The sequence below is a fragment of the Siphateles boraxobius genome, unplaced genomic scaffold (genome assembly GCF_051911475.1).
Source record: "Siphateles boraxobius isolate OS27281-9 unplaced genomic scaffold, OSU_SipBor_1 48, whole genome shotgun sequence".
NCBI classification, from domain to species: Eukaryota; Metazoa; Chordata; class Actinopteri; order Cypriniformes; family Leuciscidae; genus Siphateles; species Siphateles boraxobius.
Genome location: NW_027509119.1, coordinates 8,585,055 through 8,612,324, shown reverse-complemented (window position 1 = coordinate 8,612,324; position 27,270 = coordinate 8,585,055). Strand labels below are relative to the sequence as shown.

The 27,270-nt window shown below is 41.0% G+C and overlaps 1 protein-coding gene across 2 annotated transcripts; it reads left to right on the top strand.

Annotated features, from left to right (window-relative positions):
- The first annotated feature begins 553 nt into the window (after positions 1-553).
- myoz2a (myozenin 2a) lies at positions 554-24,156 on the top strand. 2 transcript variants are annotated; one of them, XM_077201929.1, is made up of 6 exons: positions 2,845-3,048; positions 4,715-4,801; positions 13,367-13,533; positions 13,664-13,778; positions 20,047-20,230; positions 22,390-24,156. In XM_077201929.1, the coding sequence occupies exons 2-6, from the start codon at positions 4,720-4,722 to the stop codon at positions 22,634-22,636; spliced, it is 795 nt and encodes a 264-aa protein (XP_077058044.1). In that variant the 5' UTR covers positions 2,845-3,048; positions 4,715-4,719; the 3' UTR covers positions 22,637-24,156. The 2 variants fall into 2 exon arrangements, with proteins under 2 accessions (XP_077058045.1, XP_077058044.1); XM_077201930.1 differs by lacking the exon at positions 4,715-4,801 and having other exon boundaries at positions 554-3,048.
- The last annotated feature ends 3,114 nt before the right edge of the window (positions 24,157-27,270 follow it).

The following is a 27,270-nucleotide window of genomic DNA, read 5'->3' as shown; positions in this document are numbered from 1 at the left end:
CCTTCTGAAGCAAAAGGATTGTATATTAATATTTAAAACTTTACGAAGTAAAATAACTAGCTTCCGGCCAAACGAACATACGATTCAACTTAAGTTTAAGCGCAACTAATGCGAGTGATGTGACGTCTGCTGATATTTACACTACGCCATGGCGCACTACGCTACTTCTGACGTCATAAGTTTCATAAGTTGCGCATTAGGAACAAGTAGACTGCGTATGGTCGTTAGGCAGGAAGCTAGAATTTTACTTTGTGTTAAATATGAATATTTCTGTAACAAGTTGCTGTCTAGTTATATAATGGATTGGGAGTCCTGGCTCGACTCCCAAGCTTGTACTTGTCATACAACCAAACTATGTGGCTGCTGACATTGAAGACTGAACCGTGTTCAAAATAGTTCTGCAATTAATCTGCTATTTGGGATATACACTAAGGAAACATGTAAATTACAGTAAAAAAAAAAAGGATTGTATTCATATGAAAGAAGAAAGTCATATACACCTAGGATGGCTTGAGGTTGAGTAAATCATGGGCTAATTTTAATATATCTGGAAGTACCGTTTTTTTAAAATATACTTTTAAGATTTAAAATACACTAAACGTGCACATTCAGTTCACAAAAGTTTACTTCTTTTTCACAAGTTTTGCACTAATGAATGGGGTAAAGTACATGCATGATCAGGATACATGCTAAAGAAATAAGAATACATAATAGGTCTTTATAATACGTAGGTACTAGACACATTTCAGCACTGTCCGTATTTAATTAGTCGCACTTTGTAAATTACTGTATTCAAATAATTCAGTAATAGGGTGCTTCAGTTGTGATGACAGCTAGAATCATAGTCATAAAATTAGATAAAGAAAGAAAATCATTTAGTTTTTTGACTGTGCTACAAATCTATCAGGCAGAAACTGTTGAATCAGTAACAGTCATGTGTGTTACATAAGCTTCATTAGAAAATATTAAATCACTCTTCAGTGACCCGGTCTGACCCTTTACCATATGCCCTGTTGCCCCAGGCTCAGATTCACTTAAACAAATTCACTATTTGTTGATAAATGTAAAAAAAAAAAAAAAAAAAAAAACTAATTTAATGAACATTCCTTAGATGTAGGCTATTTGCTGTGAATGTCTCTGGGTTCTCATATGTGACAATGCATGCTCTCAATCCACTTAAAAATACATGAGGTGTTCATGCTTATATTTCTTTATTCAATGACTGAATGTTTCTTTGAGAAGGATATCAGAAAGCTCAAATTTGACATGGTTTTGTCAAGATAAAAAAATATGTTTGGATATTTGTTGAATTGTCAAGTGCATCATCTGACACAGAGTGGAGCAAGCAGCTCACTTTATACTGTTTTGCCCAAGTATAGCTCAGTATTAAGTAGCTTGTTTGATTTACACTCTACAGCTCCACATTTTGTATGTGACTGACATAAAACCATGCTTGCACTTCTATTAAAGTAACATGTGTAAAAATCTCTCTGCATATAGTTGTTTTTTGAAATCTTTGTGGAGTTTTTTGTAGGGAAAAAGGATGCAGCATAGCCTTAGAGAGAGTCGCTTTCAGCCCAATAGTCTGTAACAAGTTGCTGTCTAGTTATATAATGGATTGGGAGTCCTGGCTCGACTCCCGAGCTTGTACTTGTCATACAACCAAACTATGTGGCTGCTGACATTGAAGACTGAAATTGTTCAAAATAGTTCTGCAATTAATCTGCTATTCGGGATATACCCTGAGGAAACATGTAAATTCCAGTCAGCGCCGTCGGCCATACCAGTTATATTGCAAATAATTATTTATATAAACATATTCATTGCTTGTAAAAGTACAAGGACATCAGTGATTACACTTGAAAAAATATGTCCTTATGTCTGCGATCCAAAGATTGATTACTTCACATGACAGATACTGTGTCTGGGAGTGACATTTTTATTTGTTGTTTATGAGAAGGATGAAGGAAATGAGAGTGTTATGCTGGACAAAAACATGTACAGTAACTTCACATACACCATAAATGAGTCTTATGACTTTCTAAGCTTTACAGATAATGGCTCAGATTTGCTTAACTAAGAACTAAAAAAAAGTGCACTTAATTGTATGGAATGTGCACTTGTAGTGAACTTCAAATTTTAAAAGTATATTAAAAAAATTACATCCAGATAGCATAACACATAAAGGGAGTATACACTTTTATGACTTTGTGTCTTAACACACTTAAGTACACTTTTAAAAGGTGCACTTTGTAATAATGTCAACTTACAAGTTTTACTTTAAAGTGCGTTTTGCATCATTATGTTTTAATAATCTTTTGTTGTGCTTTAAAGTACACTAATTTTGATGTGATGATTAACATATGCTTGATTATAATATAAACCGTAGTATGCTAATCAATATTACATTTAAAGTTAATAAGTTTTAAATAACTAAATTGATTTTAAGGTGATGTAGTTACAGTACATTGTACTTACTCAAATAAGTACTGAGTAATATTAATTAATTACCGTTTTGGTTTAGGGTTAGTTACTTGTAATTATGCTTAATTTACTGTTATTACTAGTAAGTACATGCAGTAATGTTTACGTCACCTTAAAATAAATGATACCTATTAAATTATATAAAATGTGTTGTTATGAACATGCTACGGTCGGGTGTTTTATATCTTTGCTCACAAATCATAGAAACTAGGCCATTGACCATGTTAGCCAAAACTTGGAACTGAAACTCAAGAATGTCGCGCTAATGAATGAACTGTACAAACACAGTGAAGTCATAACCTGAGCAGACACCTGCTGTGTCCATTACACTCAAAAGTGTTAACGTATGTCTGTTTGTGTGTGATCAGCTCTATTAATAACCGCATGCTAGTTAAAACGGACAGACTAACAGCTGGCCGTCCCTCTGACACCCCTCTCCCCTGTAGTCCGCTCCAGCAGAGTCCCTCAGTCCTGGTCAGAGAGGGAACAAGCACAGGTTGCACTGATCCAGACTGACCCCAATACCTCTGTTAAAGGATACTGACACAACCTGACACATCGCAGGTAAGGAGCCCTGCCTCAGGTGTTTATGCAGCAGGGATGTGTGGGTTGTGTGTACAGTGTGTTAAAAAGGTCTGTCAACTTTTCTGACTGCCATCATCAACATATAACGATATATAATAATGTCTAGAAGCAGTACGGTAAGGTCGCAATCGTAACCTGCCATAATAGACTGCATATGGGGCTGAACTGCATTAGCCTGTACTGATTATTCTGTTCATTTATGATATGTGCATGCGGTTGGTTTCCCATTTTGATGTAGTTTGTGTATTTAACAAATAAAACATATTGAGAGAATTAACTAAAATGCCTTAGACTAAACACTGAGGTCAAAGTACAGTATACTCTCTACCCAATTGGGCATGGTCCCTTGTAAAAAAGAAGTACACTTTAGACTTTCTTTTTACATTTTATAGAGTGTTTATTGCGGAAATAATATATTTTATATTTTAATAATATATTTAACTGAATGTAATGTTTTTTGGTATGAAATTACATGTTATTTACAATTAAATGTAAATGTATTAGTTTAAATTTATATTAAATGCAATTAGTTGGGATTTTGACCTGTACATCTTTATATGTGATTTCACTTGGAATTCTACTCTCTGTATAATATTGTTAAAGTGTACTGCTAAATGTACTGCATTTATGGTCAATTTAAAATATCCTTCAATGTAATTTCTATTTAAAAATGTTTTACATGTATTTAAATAGGCCTATATTTGCAATTGCACATTTGAAATGAAGAAATTGAAATTTTGTGCATTTAAAATATATTAACTTTAAACGTAATACTAATTAACAAACTACAGTTTAAATTATAGTCAAGTACATTACATGTGCTTTAGTACGTTAGTCAACCAATCAAAATAAGTGTACTTTTAAAGATAGTTAAAAAATAATGACTTCAAATGCACTTAGTGTACTCTCTTTAAGCACATTTAAGTGGCCTTTTACGTCATAATTATATTATCTGCAAGTACATTTTTTTAAATATACTTTTAAGATTTAAAGTACACTAGTGCACATACACATAATTTCAAAATATTGCATTTTGTTTTACATATGTTTTAGGCATGAACCATAGTAGGCTGCCATTCTTTAGTATGGTACATGGTATGTACATGGCAACAATTCTAATTTTGTTTAAGTTTTTTATCTAATTTTATATCAGCTTTTTGTTTCAATTATTCAAATACATTTTTTTTTAAATAGTTTTAGTCAACGGTAACAATGCGAATTCAGCCCTGTTAGAGAAGCTTTCCATCAGACATTACAGTCTTTAGTAACATGGTTAGCGAATAGCATGTAACAGCACAGTAATGGATGTGGACACAAACTATCACCTTTTCCCTGGTAATCCCGCACGGTGTGACATCACACCCTTCGGCTGCAATGTTCTGTCCAGTTGGGTCTATATCAGGCATATCGATTCACAGTCCCCTGCAGAACTACACAGGGAGCAATGCCTTTCCTCACACGTCATGTTTAGTCGCTCTGGGTTATTTAAAGGGATGTGCTAGTGTCAGCCTTTCAGCAGGGCTAATAAATGTCACCCACTGGACTATGAATGTGATTATGAGTTTGTTTGTTGTGGTTGAAAATCTGTGAGATTGCAAGGGGCAAAATGTTGTAGAATCACATTCCCTAACTTTGTTTCCCACAGACAGCATGTCTCAGCATACTCTGATGTCAACACAGGAGAGGAAAATGCAGGCGGCTGCTATTTGTAGAGAGATCCATGCCACTGATGGTACTACCATTGATTTATTACTAACCGTGTGTGTGTGTGTGTGTGTGTGTGTGTGTGTGTGTGTGTGTGTGTGTGTGTGTGTGTGTGTGTGTGTGTGTGTGTGTGTGTGTGTGTGTGTGTGTGTGTGTGTGTGTGTGTGTGTGTGTGTTATATACACACACACACATAAATATATATATATATATTAAAATGTATTTAGAAAATCTATTGTGCTTATCAAAGATGCACTTATTTTAATGAATTTTAAATGTAACTTTTTTCAGCATCATTACTTCAGTCTTCAGTCACATGATCCTTCAGAAATCATTCTAATATGCTGATTTGCTGATCAAGAAACATTTCTTTTACTATCAATGTTGAAAACAGATGTGCTAATTAATATATCTTGAAACAATGATACTTTTTTCATGATTCTTTGGTAAATAGAAAGTTCAAAAGAAATATTTCATAACATAAAAGTATTTACTTGTTGCATCCTTACTGGATAAAATAATTTCTTTTCTTTTTAAAAAAAAAAAGGCTTTCAAGTTAATATAAACCTAGTAATATAAACATACTGTAAACCCAAACAAGCTAATTATAGTACATTTAGACATTTAGGCCTCACTGCTCCAGGTGTGTGTCTGTGTGTGTGCCTATACTTAACTATATTTTGGGGACAAATTTGTAGAGGTAACCAAAACCTGACAAAATCTCCAAAAACCTCCCTTTAAGGACGTCCTCATTTGTAAATCCGGTCTAAAAATAAAGTTTTTTTTTTTTTTTAAATGCAACACTGTAGAAAGTTTTGTGTGATGTGTAGGTTTAGGGGTAGGGTTAGGGGAAAGAATATACAGTTTGTACAGTATAAAAAACAATTATGTCTATACAATGTTCCCTTTTAGATAGCTAAGTAAACGTGCGTGTGTGTGTGTTTGTGTGTGTGTGTGTGTGTGTGTGTGTGTGTGTGTGTGTGTGTGTGTGTGTGTGTGTGTGTGTGTGTGTGTGTGTGTGTGTGTGTGTGTGTGTGTGTGTGTGTGTGTGTGTGTGTGTGTGTGTGTGTGTGTTCATTACTCACTGCTTCTAATGTGTTTGGATGGGTTAAGTTCTGATGACATATTCTGAGTATGGGTTACCATACTCGGCCTTCACATTATGTCGCTATATGTTACATTAAAATACTGTTAAGATTTGTGTAATCACATTTGTATAGTGATTAGATTAACCACACCCTGGACAGCTAAAAATACGAATCCGTAGAGATGTATAACTACCGAGAGCAACTAATCCTTTTGTAGTTGTCTGTTTGAAACTCTATTTCGGGGATCGGACAACTGATCGGTCAGTGGCTGACGGCAAGATGATGCTTGACAGCTGTAAGAACATACCAGTTGGATAAATTTTCATCCTTTAATATGCCTAGCTCCCCGAGTGACCTGCATTACAGCCTTCGATAACTCAATTTGGGCCTCTGCTAAAGGCAACTGACAACTAAATTGAATTGTTGATCAGTTATCAGGAACACTGCTTTGATAAACACACAGTTTATACAGGGGTGTCAAACTCAGTTCCTGGAGGTCCACGGTCCTACAGAGTTTAGTTCCAACCCTGCTTCAATACGCATACCTGTAGTTTTCAAACATGCCTGAAGGACTTGATTAGCTGGATGAGGTGCATTTGATTAAGGTTGAAGCCAAACTCTGCAGGGCTGTGGCCCTCTAGGAAGTGAGGGTACATTTTCACAACAACAATGTACTAAAAACGGCTAAAACGCATAAAATGCTTTCTGGTTCTTTTTTTAATTGTGTCGTGTAAACGGGCCCCCCTTTTGACAGCTGTGGTTTAGAATGTATAGCCCTATTTGGATGGGATTAGTTTAACATGTAGAGGTGGGGTAAAGTAATTATTACCAGAGCTTCTCTGTTTTTTAGTCCCGTCCGAATATCTCGGTAATCATTACGGACAATGTCAGTAAAGATTACGGCAAGTTTTACCTTTCTGTAAAAAGGTCCGGAAAAATGACCACAGGTAATACTAATCCTGTGCGAATAGACCTGCTGTAAATATGTATGTAAATATTCAGTCATTTCCTGTTTAAAAGTAGTTTTCTGTGGTTTTTCAAGTAGGAAAGCGCTTGAAAAGCATTCATTTGCGTTCTGTGGCAAAATTCAAGTTCTCTTACGAGAGTATCTCTCGTACTGCGTAATATCTTACGCTATGGGAAAAAACTCTTTTCCACGAGATATTGAAGCCAAAAATTATCCTTAATTTTGAATTAATGTAAAACGCTGTGCGGCAGCATGCAGACATAGGCAAGACGGCTCGCACGCCTATTTGCTGCCCTGCGGCAATAGAAGCAGCCTATCGAGAGAGGCCCTGCGTGACCTGATACCCAATGGGGGCGCTTCGCGTCCATTTCGTCACGTCCCGCCAGAATAGGCGTGACCTTGGCCTATAAATACGCTCGACCGGCTGATACAAACTGATTTTCATCTCTTCAGCGAAGCACTACTGCATCGCTGGATCCGGAGTGAGAAGCCGCGCCGTTGACAGAAAGCCTTCTGAGGGACGAGCCTTCGAGCCTGAAGCCGCTGGCCTTCACCTCGCCGCCTTCAGCCGCCGTACCTGTTACGCTTTCCGCCGTCTATATCCTTTCGCTGCCAAGAGTGTGTGTTCGCCGCTGCGACTCACACTCTCACTGTATATCTCTCTCTCTCCTAAAAGAGCTGCGTCTTTTTAAAGATGCAAAGACCCTGCGCCTAGTGCCAAGCCACACTCAGCGACGGGGACCGTCATCTGCGCTTCCTGCCTGGGTGAGGATAACGCGGCTCTCGCGCTCGCTGACGGCGAATGCCCTCATTACGAGCTGATGCCCATGGTGACTCTGAGGACTCGCCTGGCATCCTTCTCAGACCCTGCTCTTCCGTCCGCTGTAGTGCCGCGCCGTAAAAGCGCCGTACTGAGCGGGTCCCCGAGCCATCTCCAGCCCGCGAAAGCTCGCCGGTTCACCCGCCAGCTTCACTCGAGTTGCTCGCTGACGGACAACGGCCGCTGCGCCCCGCCAACCAATATTGATATTCAATATTGCCGTAATGAGCCTGTTGTATAACACGCACGCCTGCAAACAAACGCCAACACACACACAAAACTGTGATGACGCTCTCTTATCTGCACGAGAGACGTGTTCGATCCCAGCTCTCGCAGCAGATTAAAAAAATAAATAAATCTCGCCGCGGCCAGACTGCCACCAAACTTTTGCTCGTTCAGTTTCAGAAAATGCGACTGTTCCAGTGTATTTTGCAGTAAACAAGCCGGTACCATGGCCCGCTTGCCTGCACACAAATGCCGTTTCCATGGCGACCCAGAAAAATCATATAAGCAGAGTATTTTCTGGTATTCCGGCCACAGCCAATGGTGTTATGACTGTAATAAAAATGCCCACAGCCCAGTGTTCATTTCTACACACAAACACAGCCCGCCGCCACAGTGCAGGGCTCGCACAAATGAGGTCGACTCATGTCAATTGTGCATTAAATGTAGTGAATGTGCCCACAACCCAGTGCCAATAAACACTACACACTGCATGTACCACGGTTTCTGTAAAACGAAACCAACACACATACAGTCAGCTAAGACCCACGGTGTTTAAGTCTCGCCGCGGCCAGACTCCACCGAAACTTCTCGCTCGTTCAGTTCCAAACAATGTGACTGTTCCAGTGTATTTCGCAGTAAACAAGCCGGTAACACAGCCCGCTTGCCTGCACACAAACGCCATTTTTACGGCGACCCAGATAAATCCCAAAAAAGAGTGTATTTTCTGGTATTCCGGCCACGGCCGATGTTATGAGTGTTGTAAGAATGCCCACGTCTCAGTGCCCATTCTCACACACAGACACAGCCCGCCACAGTTCAAGACTAGCACAAATAAAATCGACTCATGTCGATTGTAAAAAAAATAAAATAATTGTGAATGTGCCCACAAAACAGTGCCCCCAAACACTACACGACACTTGTCCCTCGGTTTCTGTAAAAACGAAACCGACACACATTCAGTCAGCACAAGCCGATGGTGTTTTCAGTGCAGTGAGTGTGCCCGCTGTCCCGCGCCCACATTCCCTCACAGACACGCTCAACCCCATGGGGTTTGTCCCGCTCGCTCCCTCTCCACAATCTGTCATAGAGAATTCGAGCGCGACCAGGCTGCCCGCCGTGATCCGCACGCCTCCCGCCTCGCACACTGTAAACACAGTGTTTATGTCTCAGCACACCGAAGCTCTGCGGCTCCCGCTATGCCGCGGCCAGAGCCCGGATTTCATTCTACCTCTAGCTATTCACGCAGAGGCGTGGGCAAAGCTCCCCGGGGTATCAGAATGGGTGTTGAACACTATAAAAAGAGGCTATTCGCTACAGTTCGCTCGACATCCCCGCCGTTACACGGCGCGAGTCGAAACCACGGTAAACAATGAAGTATCTCATCTACTTCGAACCGAAATAGGGAAACTGCTGAGCAAAGGGGCCATAGAACCTTTATCTCAGGCTCAGAGCGAAGGGGGGCTATACAGCAGATATTTTCTGGTACCGAAAAAAGACAGGGATCGCAGACCCATTCTAGATCTGCGACAGCTGAACAGAGTGCTTATGAAGCGCCAGTTCAGAATAGTGACAACCAGGAAGATCCTCGCGCAAGTGCGCCAGGGAGACTGGTTTATGTCAATAGATCTGAAAGACGCCTTTTTCCAAAATCAAATAGCGTCACGTTACAGGCGATTCTTGAAATTCGCCTTCGAGGGCCAGGCATATCAATACACAGTCCTACCGTTCGGCCTATCCCTAGCACCCTGTACATTTACGAAGTGCATGGATGCTGCCCTCGCACCCCTGAGACTTCAGGGCATGCGGGTTTTGAACTACTTGGACGATTGGCTGATTCTAGCTCGATCACATTCAGAGCTCATAGAACACAGAACCACATTACTCGAGCATCTCGAGAATCAGGGTCTCACAGTCAATTGGGCGAAGAGTTCGCTGTTTCCCAGCCAGAAAATCTCTTTTCTGGGAACAGTGCGGGACTCGCTGTCTATGACAGCATGTCTGTCGCCGGAGCGCAAACTGGACATTCAGCGCGCCGCAAAATCCTTTCGCCGCGGCTCTATAGTCTCGCTCAAAAGGTTTCAGAAAATGGTGGGCCTCATGGCCTCGGCATCTTCGGTACTTCAGCTGGGCCTGCTTCTCATACGCCCACTGCAGTTATGGCTGAAAGCGCGAGTTCCACCCCGGGCATGGACCTCTGGTCTGTTTCGCCTCAGGGTCGACATGAAATGCATTTCGGCTCTGGAACCTTGGAAAATAGCCGACTGGTGTCAGTCAGGCGTGAGTCTGGGGACTCCCTCGAGTGTGACGGTGGTGTCCACGGACACCTCCACCTCGGGATGGGGAGAGCTGCTCGAGGGCAGACCGTTCTTTGGCCAGTGGTCAGAACGGGAAAAGCTCCTACACATAAACTGTATGGAAATGCTGGCAGTCGACAACGCGCTACGGCGCGTTTGTCCCCAGATAAAAGGCCGCCACGTCTTAGTCCGGTCGGACAACATGTCAGTGGTGGCATACATAAATCGCCAGGGTGGCGTCAGGTCCCGAAACCTTTACAGGCTGACGGAACGCCTCCTGGTCTGGGCTCAGCACAACCTGCTTTCACTGAAAGCAGCGCATGTGCCTGGTCGCCTGAATCTGGGACCAGACTGTCTGTCCAGAAACAATGTCCCAGCAGGGGAATGGTCCCTGCACCCGCAGACGATCCAACTCCTGTGTGAGACATTCGGCAGAGCTCAGGTGGACTTGTTCGCGTCCCAAGAAAACGGGGGACGCGTCACTGTCTGAACTTTTTCTCCAAGAGCAGGGATGCGTTGGCCCATGTATGGCCGCGCTGCCCCCTCTATGCTTTTCCCCCCGTCTCGCTCCTGCCTCAAGTGCTGGAACGAATCAGGGAAACCGGATGCCCAGTGCTGCTCGTGGCTCCGCTCTGGACGAACCAGAATTGGTTCCCAGTCCTGATGCGGCTGACCAGCACTGCCCCGTGGCCGATACAGGTGAGGAGAGACCTCCTCTCTCAGGCAAAGGGTTCGATTTGGCATCCTCGCCCGGATTTATGATCCCTACATGCATGGGCCATCAACGGGTACCCGCTAACCTCCCAGAGGGAGTGTTAAACACAATCACGCAGGCTAGAGCCCCGTCTACTAGACGGCTCTATTCCTCAAAGTGATCGGTGTTCTCTGCCTGGTGTCAAGCTCAGGGCTTTTCACCCGCAAACTGCAGGGCTACGGAAGTGCTCTCCTTCCTTCAGAAGCTGCTGGATAAGGGCAGGACCCCATCCACGCTCAAAGTATACGTGGCGGCCATAGCGGCGTTTGCAAAACCGACGTCTGGCCAGTCACTGGGGAAAAACGACCTGGTCGTGCGATTCCTCAGGGGAGCTCGGAGACTGAATCCTCCCAGACCACCTCCTCAGTCCCTGTGTGGGAACTTTCTATGGTTTTTGAAGCCATGAAAGGTGCCCCATTCGAGCCAATCCATTTGTCAGACATGAAATATCTGTCTCTCAAAATGGTATTCCTTATGGCTCTCGCTTCAGTCAAGCGCGTAGTGGACTTGCAAGCGTTTTCAGTAAACGTGTCATGCATGGAGTTTGGGCCTAATGACTCAAAAGTCATACTCAAACCAAGGCATGGGTACGTGCCCAAATCCCTCAACACACCGTTCAGGGCCCAGGTTATTTCCCTGTGCGCCCTCCCGGTTCATGATGAGGAGGAGGATGCGAGTCTCCTCTGCCCTGTCAGGGCACTGAGAGCTTATGTGTCCCGCTCGTCTGTCTTCAGCTCTTCGTTTTGTTTGGCGGACGCTCCAAGGGACTGGCCGCATCAAAACATAGCCTATCCAGATGGATAGTCGATGCCATAGCGCTGGCTTACACTTTTAAGGGCCTGCAGTGTCCTTTGGGTGTCAGAGCGCACTCCACGAGGGGCGTGGCCTCGTCGTGAGCGTGGTCTAGCGGGATTTCCTTGCAAGATATCTGTATGGTGGCAGGCTGGGCCTCGCCGTATACATTTATAAGGTTTTATAACCTAACCTAGAGGTTCCCGCCTTACAGGCCAAGCTGCTGTCGGTCTAGAATTCAGTACTATCTGCCCAGCTGTGCCGGCGCAGAATGCTGAGTTTTGCTTGTGCATCGCTCACTGATCGATAGTACAGCTCCATTGGTGTTGAATAACCCGTACTTATACCCAGTTCATGCTGAACACGTTCACCCTGTCTGCGTGAAACACTGTTAACATAACTAGCTCTTGTGGGATGCTATTTCATGGGGAATGATGCTTGTAGCCTCTCTTCTCCGACTCTCTGTGGGTCTACGGTGATTATGCACTATATGAGCACCGGGCCACTGCCCTTGGGACTTTGGTGTCGGATCCCAGTACGCACGGCTTGTTGCATTGTGTTCCCCATAGCGTAAGATATTAAGCAGTACGAGAGATACTCTCGTAAGAGAACGTACTCGGTTACTAACGTAACCTCGGTTCTCTCTAGAGAGGGAACGAGTACTGCGTATCTTGCCGTGCATACAACAGCGCTGGTTCGCTTTAGTGATGAAAACCAGTTTGTATCAGCCTGTCTAGCGCATTTATAGGCCAAGGCCACGCCTATTCTGGCGGGACGTGACGAAATGGGCGCGAAGCGCCCTCATTGGGTATCACGTCACGCAGGGCCTCTCTCGATAGGCTGCTGCTGTCGCCACAGGGCAGCAAATAGGCGCGCAAGCCGGCTTGCCTATGTCTGCATGCTGCCGCACAGCGTTTTACATTAATTCAAAATTAAGGATAATTTTTGGCTTCAGTATCTCGTGGAAAAGAGGTTTTTCCCATAGCGTAAGATATTACGTTGTACTTGTTCCCTCTCTAGAGAGAACCGAGTTTACGTTAGTAACCGAGTACGTTTTTTCCACAAAAGCACTTTTTAGGGAAACTTCTTTTAGCATTAGGTGAGTGCCTATTACCAACATTTATTCAATCTGAATTTGATTGATACATTGTTCGACCAGACCTAACTGTTATATATATATATATATATATATATATATATATATATATATATATATATATATATATATATATATATATATATATATATATAGAAATATAGGTACTCCATATACCATTGTAAAACTAATCCCGTCCGAATAGGGCTTATGGCTGCACAACTGATTATTTAAAATACATGTGATGGTCAAGTAGGGTGACCCATACTCTGTATTTGTCCTCTGGATTTAACCCATCCAAGTTAGTTCACACATTAGGAGTAGAGAGTAGAGAACAAACACACTGCAAACGTGGTCTCACACACACCCAGAGCAGTGGGCAGCCATTTTGCTGTTGCGCCCGAGGAGCGATTGGGGGTTTGGTGCCTCGCTCAAGGGCACCTCTGTCATTTCTTAGCGGTATTGAGAATCGAACTCATAACCTTCGGGTTACCAGTCTGACTTTCTAATCATTAGGCCTTAATTTAAACTTACTCGGTTTTTACTCTTTTCCACAGAAGCCGAGATGGATCTAGGAAGAAAAGTAAGCGCACCAAAGGAAATCATGTTGGAGGAACTTTCCTTAGCATCAAACAGGGGCTCCCGTCTCTTTAAGATGCGTCAGAAGCGCTCAGAGAAATACACCTTTGAAAGTATTCAGAATGAAGCCAACACACAACACAGTGTAAGTGTCATTTGTTACATAGAACACAGAGTCCGTGGTCCAAAAGCTCAGAAGGTCTGATTGTGGTTATATACAATTCAAATAACCACATATTCTCATTGTAGTGACTATTCCGTTTTTCTTTTCTCAGATTGATGCCATTTCTTTGGGCCCAAGTGCTGAAATGACAAACATTTTAAGTCATGAAAATTGTCTTGGAGTTGACCAGGCACACAATACACTCAACCCTGAGACTATTGCCCCAGGTTAGTCCACTTTTTTTTAGGGGTTCAAGGACCAAAGGGGCAGAAACCCCATTGTACTTATGCTTTTTTTGCCAATTGTGAATTTTCTGCTCTAACACAGACATCTTCAACCCTGCTCCTGGAGACCCACTGTCCAGCAAAGTTTATATCCAACCTGCTTCAGCACACCTGAATTTGTTAATTTGTGAAGAGTTTGATTAGGTGTGTTTGATTAGGGTTGAAGCTGCGTTCCAGTCCACTTGTAGACACGCACTTGCGAACTTCCCTAAGCACTTCCCCTCTGGGGGAATCCCTGCCGCCATTTTGAAGTGCGTTCCACTTCGTGAAGTGGACGAGGGAAGTTAATATGGACAGACCCTCGGTCGATTTTGACCGAGGGAGCGTTTCTACTTCATATGTACACTTCAGGCAGCTCCATATACCACAATGCAACACGATTGTGACGTCACCGCAGATCTCGTCTAATCACCACCACCAAAAAAACTCTATGATATATTAATTATGATTTTTTTTAAAACAACCCAAACATATCTATATACATTTGGATGCTGCATTAAACAAATTCTCAAAGGGAAAAAATTGTAAATAATAAATCAAGTGATCAAGGGCTTAGGACGTTCTAGTTCAGCCCATTGCAGTTTCCGCCAGTAGTGAGCACTCATGCAACGTAAGCAATGACGTACATCCTAGTGAACGAGATGGAGGGAAGTTAGCGAGTGAAGGGCATGACAATTTTGGACTGGAACGCAGCACCACTGTCCAGCAAAGTTTATATCCAACCTGCTTCAGCACACCTGAATTTCACACCAATGTGATTTTCAAGTGATCCTGAAGAGCTTGATTAGCTGGTTCAGGTGTGTTTAATTAGGGTTGGAGCTACACTCTCCAGGACAGTGGGTCCCCATGAGCAGGGTTAAAGAACTCTGCCCTAAAGTGTCTGGGCAACAGACATCACAAGTCGTAGAGACCTCAAACTTTGTTGGTATGGTTCCAAATCCCCTCTCACTACTCAGGCACTCCCACACACATGCGTCAGTCATCCCAAAACCCTGATGAACGTTATCGGAAGAATTTTGACATTTGCCAATTAAAGGCACACTATGTAATTTTTCGCCACTAGAGGTCGTTTATTCAAAACAAAGGCGTAGCTTGATGGCGCCTTGATTTCGCAGAATCATGGGAGTTGTTGTTCTCACCTCTACAGTCGGTGGAGAATACGACGGGACTCGGACAGAAATCATATTCATGAATGACTGGTAATGTATTGAAGATTTATTAACGTTACGAAAGCCTTTGGAGTGAAACGAGGCTGCTGGAGCGATTGCTAATGAGAGATGAACACAACTCACAGCTCGAGAGCAGTGGAGATTTCATTATGCCGCAGACCGCTTCCGCTCCTCCAGTCATGCGTATGTGGGGTAACGCAGCATTTTATCATATTAGATACAATTGAGTGTGTTGAAAGTTGTTATAATGCTACTCTGTGCATTTGCTCTGCGGCTAGTATATGAGACTGCACACTGCAGTGAGCTAGATCGATATTAGGCATGGTAAAATATGGTACTCACAGTAAATCAAGATAACTAAATTTAAACAAAAAGACTAACTGTGTTGAGCTACTGTATATAACAATGATTAGTTTTCTGTCTATGAATGTATCCAAACACTGGCTGACCTGTCTAATAAAACTCATAATATAGTAAAGCGTCTTTGGTGTTTCCATGGTTGCTACAGATTAAAACCTGAAATCAGGGTAATGCGGGTATGATGTCATTGATAGGTGACGCACTGTCCTGGTTAAAACTGGTTATTAATCTTGATTTAAACATGCTTAGAAGCATTTGGTATCATGTAAGTACACAAATCAACAAAATATATAATATAACAATGTTCTAGTGGTTTTTGGATATTTTGATCCAAAAATCTTACATAGTGCACCTTTAAATGGTCTAGCATCCCCCATTTTGACTATGACTTGACACTGCTTAATGCAATGAACAGAACTTAATACTACAGAGCCCTTGTAAAGGATGGTGGTGGAAAAAAATATGAGATGGGAGGAAAAAATTTATGTTTCAACGCTTTTGCAATGTCAAAAAGGTTTTGCGAGCAAAGTTTTGCAAAGTTTCTCGGGGGAACGCAAAAGCATTGACATCACCATGTCCCTTTTAGAGGCTCCGTATGGAACACATAGGCTGAGTCCGAAATCCCTCCATATACCCTCAAATAGGGCGTTACTTGAGGGGACAGCCATGTGTATTGGTGTCCGAAACCACTGTGGACGTTATTGAGTGCACTCATTCAATCCCACATTGCACTGCAATAACGATTGTACATCCGATGTACGCTCAACGGCTGTCCGAATTCACTCACTTGTTTTCATCCACTCCTTCAAATGAACCGTATTAGTGAACTAACGTAGGGAATAGTGAATGAGTGGTGGTTTAGGGGGTGATTTCGGATTCAGCCATAGACAACAGGATATTCTGAAGATTAACACCAAATAATGTCAAAATCTGCCAATAGAGGGTGCTACAAATAAAAACCTGTCATAATTACATAATAATCATCACTAGGAACAGAACACAGAGAAACCGAAACCAAAAGAGCTTACACGTGACAATGAATCTAAACTTTTATTATTAATGTACTGTTTCTGTGATGCATTTAATATACAGTATATAGCATTTACTGTAACATGCTGCACACTACATCATTTACATCTTGAGCATTGAATTCCTGTGTGAACAGTGTCCGTAGTGTCCTAACAGGAAGCTTGTTAAGTGTTTCCTGTGTCCTTTAAGTGGTGGCACAGAGACGCAGCTGTCCATGATAACATCCTAAACAGATCCTATCCTTATAACTCCCTGGTCTAGCCTTGGGGCTTGGCCATACTTCCAAGATTGGTGGATGAGCACACATTTACCGTACTTCCTGCTATTTTAGTGTCTTTCAGGCTTCATTAAGATGGGCAGGGGATTATACGAAGACCGGCAGATTAATTTTTGATCATAAATAAACAAGATTAATATATGACAAAGTCTCACTGTGAGAGAGAGAGCAGCCACTGGTTTCACGCTATGCATTTAAAAGTGATATCCGGAGGGGGAAATATATATTTATATTTTATATAGAACAATATTTATCTGACAAAATTATTTGGCAAAAAAGGGCAAACTATGGTTACAGGTGTTTTTACTATGCAAAAACTAAATTCGTAGAAAAACAAAAAGTTCACATGAAAAAAAATCATTGACTACAACATAATGAGTTATTATGTCATTGGTTCTCTCTTGTTTTTGCATGTGTTCATAATCTCTTTGTATGACCAAAAATTATGTCCACACAGTTTGGCATGTTTCATTGCGATTTCAAAAATCAAACAATTGTCTCCAAGCACAACTACACAATACGCTTACAAAATAAAAATAAAATAAAAAGTATAAAATTTGAATAAAATGTGATGTTAATTTTTCTAGGCTGGACATCATTAGACTAAAACTGAACTTTGATTTGACATGGCATATTTTGCGCGGTTACCTGTAAATGCATTACAAAGAAAGTAATTAAGTCTAAAATATTTTTCACTAACCCTATCTTTCGATATTTTTGAGCAAATTACTCTTTTCCTGTGCCACTAGTCAGCAAGCATAAATTGCCTCCTAATGAGAAATGTTTCATAGCTCATCAGCATCTTGATGTGTCAGAGCACTGCCCCATGAAAACAGTGTCTAAAAACAAATCCCCCCTGCTGTATTATCATTTCTCTGAGGCCCGTTGAACTGCCCAGACCCTCAGCATTGAAATATGCATTTCTTCCTTGAAGCCAATAAACTCAGGAAGGAGATTGTCCACAGTATGAGGGTGATATGTGACAGAACACCCACATTATATAACTGCTGTTAAGGGGGTGCTAGGCCAGCGATTTGAGGTATACTCTTTTTGAAGGGTCCCCCTCCGTCCCTCCACAGCATGATTTAGAACCTTGTGAAGTGTTTTACTGCAGATTAAATGATGACCAGATAATAATATATCACTGTAGAAGCTAACAATACCTTAGCAGTAGCTAACAGTGTGCTAGCTATCCATACAGAATAACAATAACCAAAAGGTACTGAAGTATAATAAGCTAAAGAGCTAAACCCTCAGAAAATGTAATATTCCCTTTTTAACTACCCTTGTGAAAAAGAATTGGACTTAATTGTATTGAATGTGCACTTGTAGTGTACTTCAAATCTTAAAACTTAAAAAAAAACTGTACTCGCAGATAATATAATATTGGTCAAATAAAAGGAGCCATGGCTGTAACCAGAGGAAATGTTTATTTCTCAGTGGTTGCTTTTACAAAGCTCAGGAGACTTCTCATAAATCTCTCATTTTAGTATCAACTGTGTCTCAGATGCAGGTTTCTTCTAAAATTCCTTAGGAGAAATAACACAACTGAGAAAGTTCTGAGAGAAGGGGTCCAAAATGAGAATGAGCTGTGAGAAACATGTGTGAACTCTTTATTGTCTTGCTTTAATCTCTTTCAAGACTCTATTATATTAGTGTAACGTATAATCTGTTATATTCTGTTTTGGTTCTGTTTTCACTGTGTTTCCTGTGTTACGTTGATTATTACTCTCCCGGTGTATGTCATCCTTGACATCCTACTCACCCTTCCCTCGCGTTTTGTAACAAATTCTTCCCTTGCGGGTCAAAATGACCCGAAGGTCTAAAAATATATAAAAAAAAAAATTTTTGTCTATAAAGCTTATTTAATTTCTTTTGGACAAAATTTTTTTCTACTTTTTGATGGTATTTTTGGGAGATTTTTTATGTGATTCATCTTTAAATTACTAGATTTTATCAATAAATAATGATGCACATTCTTTCAACTTAGATTCAAAATAACGAAATTTCATGCATAACTTTTTAATTCAGCTCAAAATATCTTACATTGGGTGTCTTTGTCGACCTCTTGTGGAAGAAAAAATATATAACATGAAATTTCCACTTTCCCTAGATGGCCTTATAGCTCTATTTGGAGCAAATGAGCTGTTCCGCTGGGTCCTAAAGTCAGTTCACTCAGTATGCATTCAGATACACATGTAGACACTATAAAATCTCGTGTCTTTTTTTTATTATTATTTTTTTTTTAGTAAGTTTTAGCATTTTTAGTTAGAATTGTGAGTGTTATCGGTTTTTCTATGTGTACTGAAGCATTCCTCGCATTTCATTCATTTCTAAGGGGGTCAAATTGACCCGCGAGAGAAGGATTTGTTACTTTTTCAAATTTCAACCACAAAACTCCTCGAATCTAGTCAAGTTTTATTTTGTGTATTCGTGGTTCAAGTGCAACAAAAGTCCTAGAGTCTTAGACCACTACGATGAACACTCAATTTAAAAAAAAATAATAATGATTTAAAAACGAGTTTGGATGAGGGCCCTCAGTTCTATCAGTTCATTTTTGGTCACATCAATGTTTAGTATAGTAGCTTTGTTTTTTCTCCTGTTCTTCTGAGTTATTAAAGATTGTTCCCTTGAATCTCCTTTGCCACGAGTGTTATAAAGCCACACCGAAGTGACACAGAGGTTGCTCTTTCTTTTCTTTCTTATTATATTACATTTGGGGAACGAAGCCTAAGCACAGTAAACTGAGGGGGGATTAACTTACTCTTACCAGTAACAATTCAATTAGAGAGCTCCACATTTCTCTTTTCTCTCTTTTAAATGCTCATTTTTCATTTTCTGATACATGCTTCGTACCTGCCACTTTTTTCACATGAGCACTTCTTGTTGTTGTTTTTTTCAGATGTCTTTCAGATGTCAGTCTTTTAATCCCAAACTGTGTTTTTGGTAACACTTTGCTTAAAGCCTTTACGTATGATGCATTGTAAAGGTATTCATAATGAATGTTATTATGCATAATATCTTTTCATAAATAATTGTAACCAAAGTTAAAGTGCATTATATTTGCAGATTCCTTGTTGCATCTGAAATTGGTTGTTTGTCATGCGTTTTAATGCATTATATTTTCTAAAGGTGTGTTCAATGAATAGATAAGTATTATAATAACTATGGTTACAATTATTCATGAGATCATAGGTGCATTATAAGGCATAATAATGTCAAAATGCTTTTTATTATTCATTATACTGTATATAAGGGCTTTAAGTAAAGTGTTTCCGTTTTTATCTTTATCAGCATTTTTATCATTCAGCATGTCTTGTAAATGTTTATGCCTTATGGTCAAATAAAACTTTTTTCTCCCCCATGCTTTCAACAGGCTATGGTGGTCCCTTGAAGGATGTTCCAGCAGAGAAGTTCAACTGTACAGCAATGCCCAGATCCTACCGGTCCCCTTGGGAGCAGGCCCTCATCAGTGACCCCTCTCTGGCCGAAACGCTGGTCGCCCGCATGCCTGAACCTGAAACCCGGCATGAGATACCTCAATATAAGAGCTTTAACAGGTTTGTGCTATACTCAAAACTTGTAAGAAATCTAAATAACCATACAACATTTTGTTTCTTAATTAAATTATTGGACTAACTGTGTTTCATTTATGCGCATAATATATTTAAAAAATGGAAACTGCTAAACAAGTGTTATTTATATACTTTTATAGTACTTATTAAAGGAGCCGTATGTAAGAATGTGGCCAAAACTTGTACTGCAATAACTTTCAAATGACTGTAGAGCGGTGTATCCCCTCTCCCTCCCCCCTGACTCGAGGTTTCCAGATAGGCTGCAGGATACAGCAGGAACGTAGGCTGCTACAAGACGCTTTTTCTGTTAATTATGTTTATGCTTCAAATGAGAGATGTTTGCAAAGTAATTAAATATCGCAAAAATGTACTAATGGCGATTATAGCCAAATATAATAGTAAAGATGTACGCTCATATGTGACAGTACATTGTTAGAACAGTAGCTGTTAGTCTAACTTGTAACGGTAGGTATCTGTCATTAACGTAAGTACAAGCACAAGCCTCTATTCATTTAGCTGACGCTGTAAGTGAAAGCGATCAGCTCAGCTGTATTTTTTAACTTACCCTGCAGTACACGTCCATAACGCTTAAATATGTGATGTGAAAGATAACGTGTCATTCTATTATTTTTGGCAGTAGAACTTGCATGATAAACAATAATGGGCGTGCTAATGTTGTTTTCCTCAACGTCTCATCATAATGACAGGGAAAAGGGCTCTGATAATGCATTGCTAAAGTTAGTAATGACGACTCGCCGTTTTTATTACCCAAACAATTCCTTACCTTTTCAATTCGATGACCCACCTCCTCCATATGAGCTAACGTAACGTTACTTTGCACGAACATACATAACTTTGTTCGACTGTCATGAATATTTGAAATGTCCATTTACATCAAGTAATCAAGCAACCCGGATACCTCAACACTACTGACTTTGTGATTGGTAGATAGGTGGAGGGTGGCGCATCAGACCAAAACACAACATGACGACATCAACATCAGTTGAGGGCTGCAACTTCACTTTTTAAATGACAATATCCTGGCCGGACTAATGTTGTCAGTGATATACTTCTTAAAGTCTAGTGACATGTCAGGGCCATTTTATGATTAATTGAAATACATTTCTTACATACAGCTCCTTTAATGTTTTGAATTAACTTTTAAAGTTATATTTCATTTTAATTTCATGTTCAGTTTTAGTATTTTTCATGTGCTTGTCATTTTTATTCTTTTTTTTTTAGAATTCTATTTATTTCTTTTTTAATTTATCTACATTTCAGTTTTTGTTATTTTTGTACGTTACTTTAACTTAAACTTATTTTATATCAGTTAGTTGCCAATTAATTATTTATAATTTGCATTAATAAAGTTAAGTACATATCTAGTATTTTTATTTTATATTATTTAAGCTTTATTTCAGTATTTTAAAAAAATAGTTTTAAAGTCGTCATAAAGTCAAAATTGACCCAAAATTTAATTTTTAGTGCACATTAATATTGTTGTGGTGAACAATTAATTTGTGTCAATACACAGAAGAAAAAAAATTATAATCAAAATCTGAACATTTGCTTTAGCTCTGGCATGGCGTTCGTTCTCTAATGACGTAGGTTCCTATAAGCTCGTAATGTTTCTTTACAAATTGACATCAACACCTACTGGCCTGTCAGCATAATACAGCATTTTTTGTCAGTTAGTACATCGTTGCCGTGCAAACGTATCCTTAGCATAACATTACTACAGATCATGCTCAGCTAATTGCACTGCTCAATTCTAGTATAATGCCCAATTTTCACAATCAAACCAATTCCCAGTGGATAAAATAATAATGGGCCATTTTCTCTTGAATATTCTCTCGCAAATGTAAATATGTCAAATTACAAAAATAAAATGGTTTACAAATGCTGTGCTATGTTGACTTTTGAGTATATGGAAACCTGCCTGAACATGTTTAATGAGCGGAAAGATGCCATCCAGCAGTATCTGAATTAAAGCCAGTCAGCAAGATAATCTGATTAAGTGGGTGAAATGATCTAAAATGTTGCGGTTTGTACAGTATGCTACTCTTTTTGATGTAAGATTGTTTCTGTTGTGTTGTCTTACAAAACCATAAAGCTCTCATTAACTGTCACTCCTCTAATTGAAGGGTGGCTATTCCATTTGGTGGCTTCGGCAAGGCACCCAAAGCCCCTGTTAAAACTCTTGATGTGGAACCCGGCCACGCCATTCCAAGTCCCATGGCCAGAGCACCTGGCGGGGTCAAACGGCCCACCTTCAACAGAACCGCCTCAGGCTGGGTTGCTGACAGTGCTCCTCTGATACTTCCCAGCATCCCCCTTGAGCCCATATCATCCATGTCTTCCACATTTATCCCGGAGTCAGATGACCTCTGAGCATTATCCTTGTTTTTGTGAACCTCATTATCACTGGAATACCCACGACCAGTAAAAAGTTTGGAAAAATTATTAATCTATCATTAATGTTTTTGAAAGAAGTCTTTTATGCCCACCAAGGCTACATTTTTTTTTCAAAACATACAACAAATGTAATTTATTCCTGTCATGCAAACCTGAATTTTCAGCATCATTACTCCAGTCTTCAGCGTCACATGATCCTTCAGAAATCACTCTAATATGCTGATTTTCTGCCCAAGAAACATTTACTTATTATTATTTATGCCGAAAACAGTTGTGCTGATTTTTTTTGTTTTTTGGTTTTTGTGGAAAGCATGATATACTACCATTCCAAAGTTTGTGGTAAGTATAAAATACTATAAAAGATGAAGAAATTAAAGGGGTCATATTATGCCGTTTTACAAAGTCTTGATTTTGTTTTTGTGGTGTACTAGAATATGTTTTCATGCTTGATTGTTCAGAAAATACATTATGAATGCCCTTCATAACCGCATGTTGTTCTCTAGTGTAAAAATAAATAAGGATGGTGTCAATTTCAAACCAGTTCGAGCCTGATTCAGACCCTGACAATGTTAACGAACAAGAGGATTTTGCTGAACAGAGAACAGATTTCAAGCACGGACTTTGCAAGCATGGATTTCACAGGATATTTCAGAGTGGTATGTTTATATTTTCCTTATAGATATGATGTCCACCGTTTAATCAGATTTGTTGGAAAACTATGGTAATAAAAACAGTAATCGATTACAAAATCATGGATAACTTTCCTAAGGGGCGGTGAACAGTCTTACTGTACAAATGCAAGAGCTTACAAAAGCTACAGTAAACACTACATCAACACTGTAATGTTAGATAGCAGGCTAGCGGAGGCAAATCTTTGCCCTTCAATTACATCATAGCTTAGCATAGCAAACAACTTTTAATAGAAAACACAACTACAAATAATAAGACATACAAGTTGTGAAATATGAATCAGCACAACTGTTTTCAACATTGATGATAATAATAAGAACCAATGCAAATCAGCATATTAGAATGATTTCTGAAGGTTCATGTGACACTAAAGACTGGAGTAATGATGTGGAAAATTCTGCACATAATATATTATAATAGAAATCAGGTATTTTAATTGTAATTATACTTGGATCAAATAAATGCACCCTTGGTGATCAGAATAGAATTCTTTCAAAAACCTTTAAAAAAAATCTTAATTATTCCAAACTATATGCTGGAAGTGTAAAACACCTGGAATGTATGTAAACAAAAAGTAAATTTAGCATACTGAAAACGTAAGACACTGAAGAAAGGCTATTATATGGCACGCAGTGACTGATTTCTGATGGATTATTAGAAATGTCTCCTAATGTTGATCTATACCATTTCACTAAGCTAATGTAACCCAAAGACTAGAAGGGCTTGCCAATCTGCCCATATAGACCTGTAAATATGTATTTATCAACATTTGTTTTAATGATTGAATAAACAAAGCATTCAATGAACTTGTGTTTACATTTAAAAAAAAATTCAAAAGTAGCTTTTTGGCATAAAAACAGCATGCATGCACTAGTAGTAAATAAGAATCCAGAAGTGCATGACTACAGTACGCACTGCACTGCTTGTGTCAGTTTTTTTCACTATCAAGGTTAGAGTCTCCAGGGCTGACAAATTGTATCTGTTTTCCGGACGCAGCCGAGATGAGCGATGATTCTCTTGCCTTTTGTAAGGCTGCTGTCTCTTGCATTCGATCAGACAGCCGCTGATGGGCACAGCACATGTCCATCACAGCTCAACTTCAGGCCGTTTACACTCAGCTGGGTCTGTGCTTAGCATAAAATAGATGCAATGGCATAAAAGGGAAAACGAGGTGAATAAGAAGCAGCTTTGACATTTTGCATCACATGCGAGGACCTTCAGCAGTCAAATATTTTTGAATAATTGATCTTGGAAACCGATTTGTGGGATGCTAAGGAGGGAAGTGGTTTATTATTTACATTATGCATAACAGATTATATACTTTGCTGTTTAAAACCTGAAAATTATAGTTTAGGGTGGGGGGGTAGTGTGGTTCTGTATAGAACCCTTGAGTTCTTGACTTAATTTTTAAAGTATACTATGTAACTTTTTTTGTTCAAAATTAACAAAATTTAAATAATGAGTCAATACATCAATAATCCTTCTTCCAAAACATGTTTTTCCCTGATTCACTATGGTAGGCCTATTATAAGTGTTAATATTTTAGAACTAGTGGGATGGGTTTTGCCGAAAATGGTGTACATGTGTCACTCGCCTGTGCATAGGCTACGTAAAACCTCCGCGTAATCTCCTATTTTAAACAAACGCTGAATCTGCTGGCAAAGAGAGAACGTGACAGAGCTCGTAATAAAGTAATAATTTTTTGGCTTGGCTTTTCGGAGATGGTGAGAACGTCTCAGGTTACTATTGTAACCATAGTTCCCTGAGAACAGGGAACGAGACGATGCGTCCATCGACGCCATGGGAACGCCCCCAGCGTGACTGCGTCTGAAGCATCTATGTCAACTAGTCCAATGGAAAGAATGAGCGTCACGGGCGGGTGACGTAATGACCAGGATATGATAAAAGCACATCCGGTGCAAACCGGCATTAGCTTCGAAAATTGCCGAAGCAAGCCGATCACAGGGATGCAGGAAGTATGGCAGGGTGACGCATCATCTCGTTCCCTGTTCTCAGGGAACTATGGTTACAATAGTAACCTGAGACGTTCCCTTACGAAGGGAACTCAACGATGCGTCCATCGACGCCATGGGAACGAGAATACCCAAAGCGCCAGAATTCCAAGTACCTGAGTGTCAGTCTGTTGTAACTAAGCACTAAGCACCTGAGAACCTGGGGCAGCATCCAGGTCCAAACTGTAAAACCTGACGAATGTGAGCGGTGAGGACCAGCCTGCCGCATCACAAACGTCTTGGAGGGAAACCCCAAATAACAAGGCTTTAGAGGCCGCCATACCCCTCGTTGAGTGAGCTCTGACCACCAAGGGACACGGATGGTCAGAGTACTCGTATGCAAGTGAAATAGCCTCGACTATCCACTTGCTAACCGTCTGTTTAGAAGCAGGAAGACCCTTCTTAGGTGATCCAAAGCAAATAAATAACTGGTCGGACTTCCTCATAGAAGATGTCCGATGAACATAAGTATCCAGTGCTCGCACTGGACACAAGAGGTTCAGCCTTTCCTGGTCCGCAGATGTAAAAGGAGGAGGACAGAAAGCCTGCAGCACGATAGGCCTCGGAATCAAGGTCGGCACCTTAGGGACGTATCCCTGTTTTGGATATAAGAATGCCTTGACCATCCCCGGTGCAAACTCAAGGCAAGTGGGGGAAACCGAAAGGGCCTGAAGGTCTCCAACTCTCTTAAGGGACGAAATAGCTAGCAGAAAGATAGTCTTAAGGGTAAGAAATTTCTCTGAAACCGAATCTAAGGGCTCGAATGGAGCCCTAGACAGGCCTTCTAGTACTAATGCCAAATCCCAAGCTGGCACCCTAGTGCGAGTTGCAGGCCTCAGCCTCAGTGTGCCACGAAGGAAACGTGTAATCAGGGGGTCTCGACCCAACGATGTACCCCCAACCAGGGCGTGGTAAGCCGCAATGGCCGCCACGTAAACCTTAAGTGTGGAAGGACATAAACCTGACGTAAAGCGCTCCTGCAAGAACTCGAGTACTGTGTTCACAGAACAGTTAACCGGATCCCACTGATGTCGGTGACACCATACAGAAAAAACTTTCCATTTCAGCGCATATAGTTTCCTAGTAGCTGGAGCTCTGGAGCTTAGGATGGTCTCAGCAGCCTCAGCTGAGAGACCACTCTCTATGAGTTGGGCCCCCTCAGAGGCCAAACCCACAGATTCCAAATCTCTGGCCGAGGGTGAAATATTGTGCCCCCGGCCTGAGACAGAAGGTCTCTCCTGATCGGGATCTCCAAGGGAGGACCGTCTAAGAGATGGATCAGGTCCGCAAACCAGATCCGACTCGGCCAGCGTGGTGCTACAAGCAGTAGGCTTATTCCGTACTGGCGGACTCGTTCCAGAACTCCTGGGAGCAGAGCAACAGGGGGAAATGCGTACAGACGTAGCCTCGGCCACGTCTGCACCATAGCATCCAGCCCCAGGGGGGCTGGGTGAGTAAGGGAGAACCAAAGTGGACAGTGCGTCGTGTGCTGAGACGCAAACAGATCCACCTCTGCTTGGCCGTAAAACTCCCAAATTTTCTCCACCGCCTCGGGGTGGAGTCTCCAATCCCCTGGCCTCAGCTCCTGCCTCGACAGGATGTCTACCACCACATTCTGGTCCCCAGGAATATACACTGCCCTCAGGGAGAGTACCTTCCCCAGAGACCACAGGAGGATCTGGTGCGCCAGTTTGCAGAGCGGACGCGACCGCAGACCCCCCTGACGGTTCAGATAAGAGACCACTGATGTGTTGTCTGTTCGTACAAGCACATGATGGCCCCTCAGGTCTGGGAGAAACTGTCTCAACGCATTGAAGACAGCCATCATCTCCAGGCAATTGATGTGCCACGAAAGATGATGACTTTTCCACAGACCCTGAACCGAGCGGCCTTCCATTACCGCTCCCC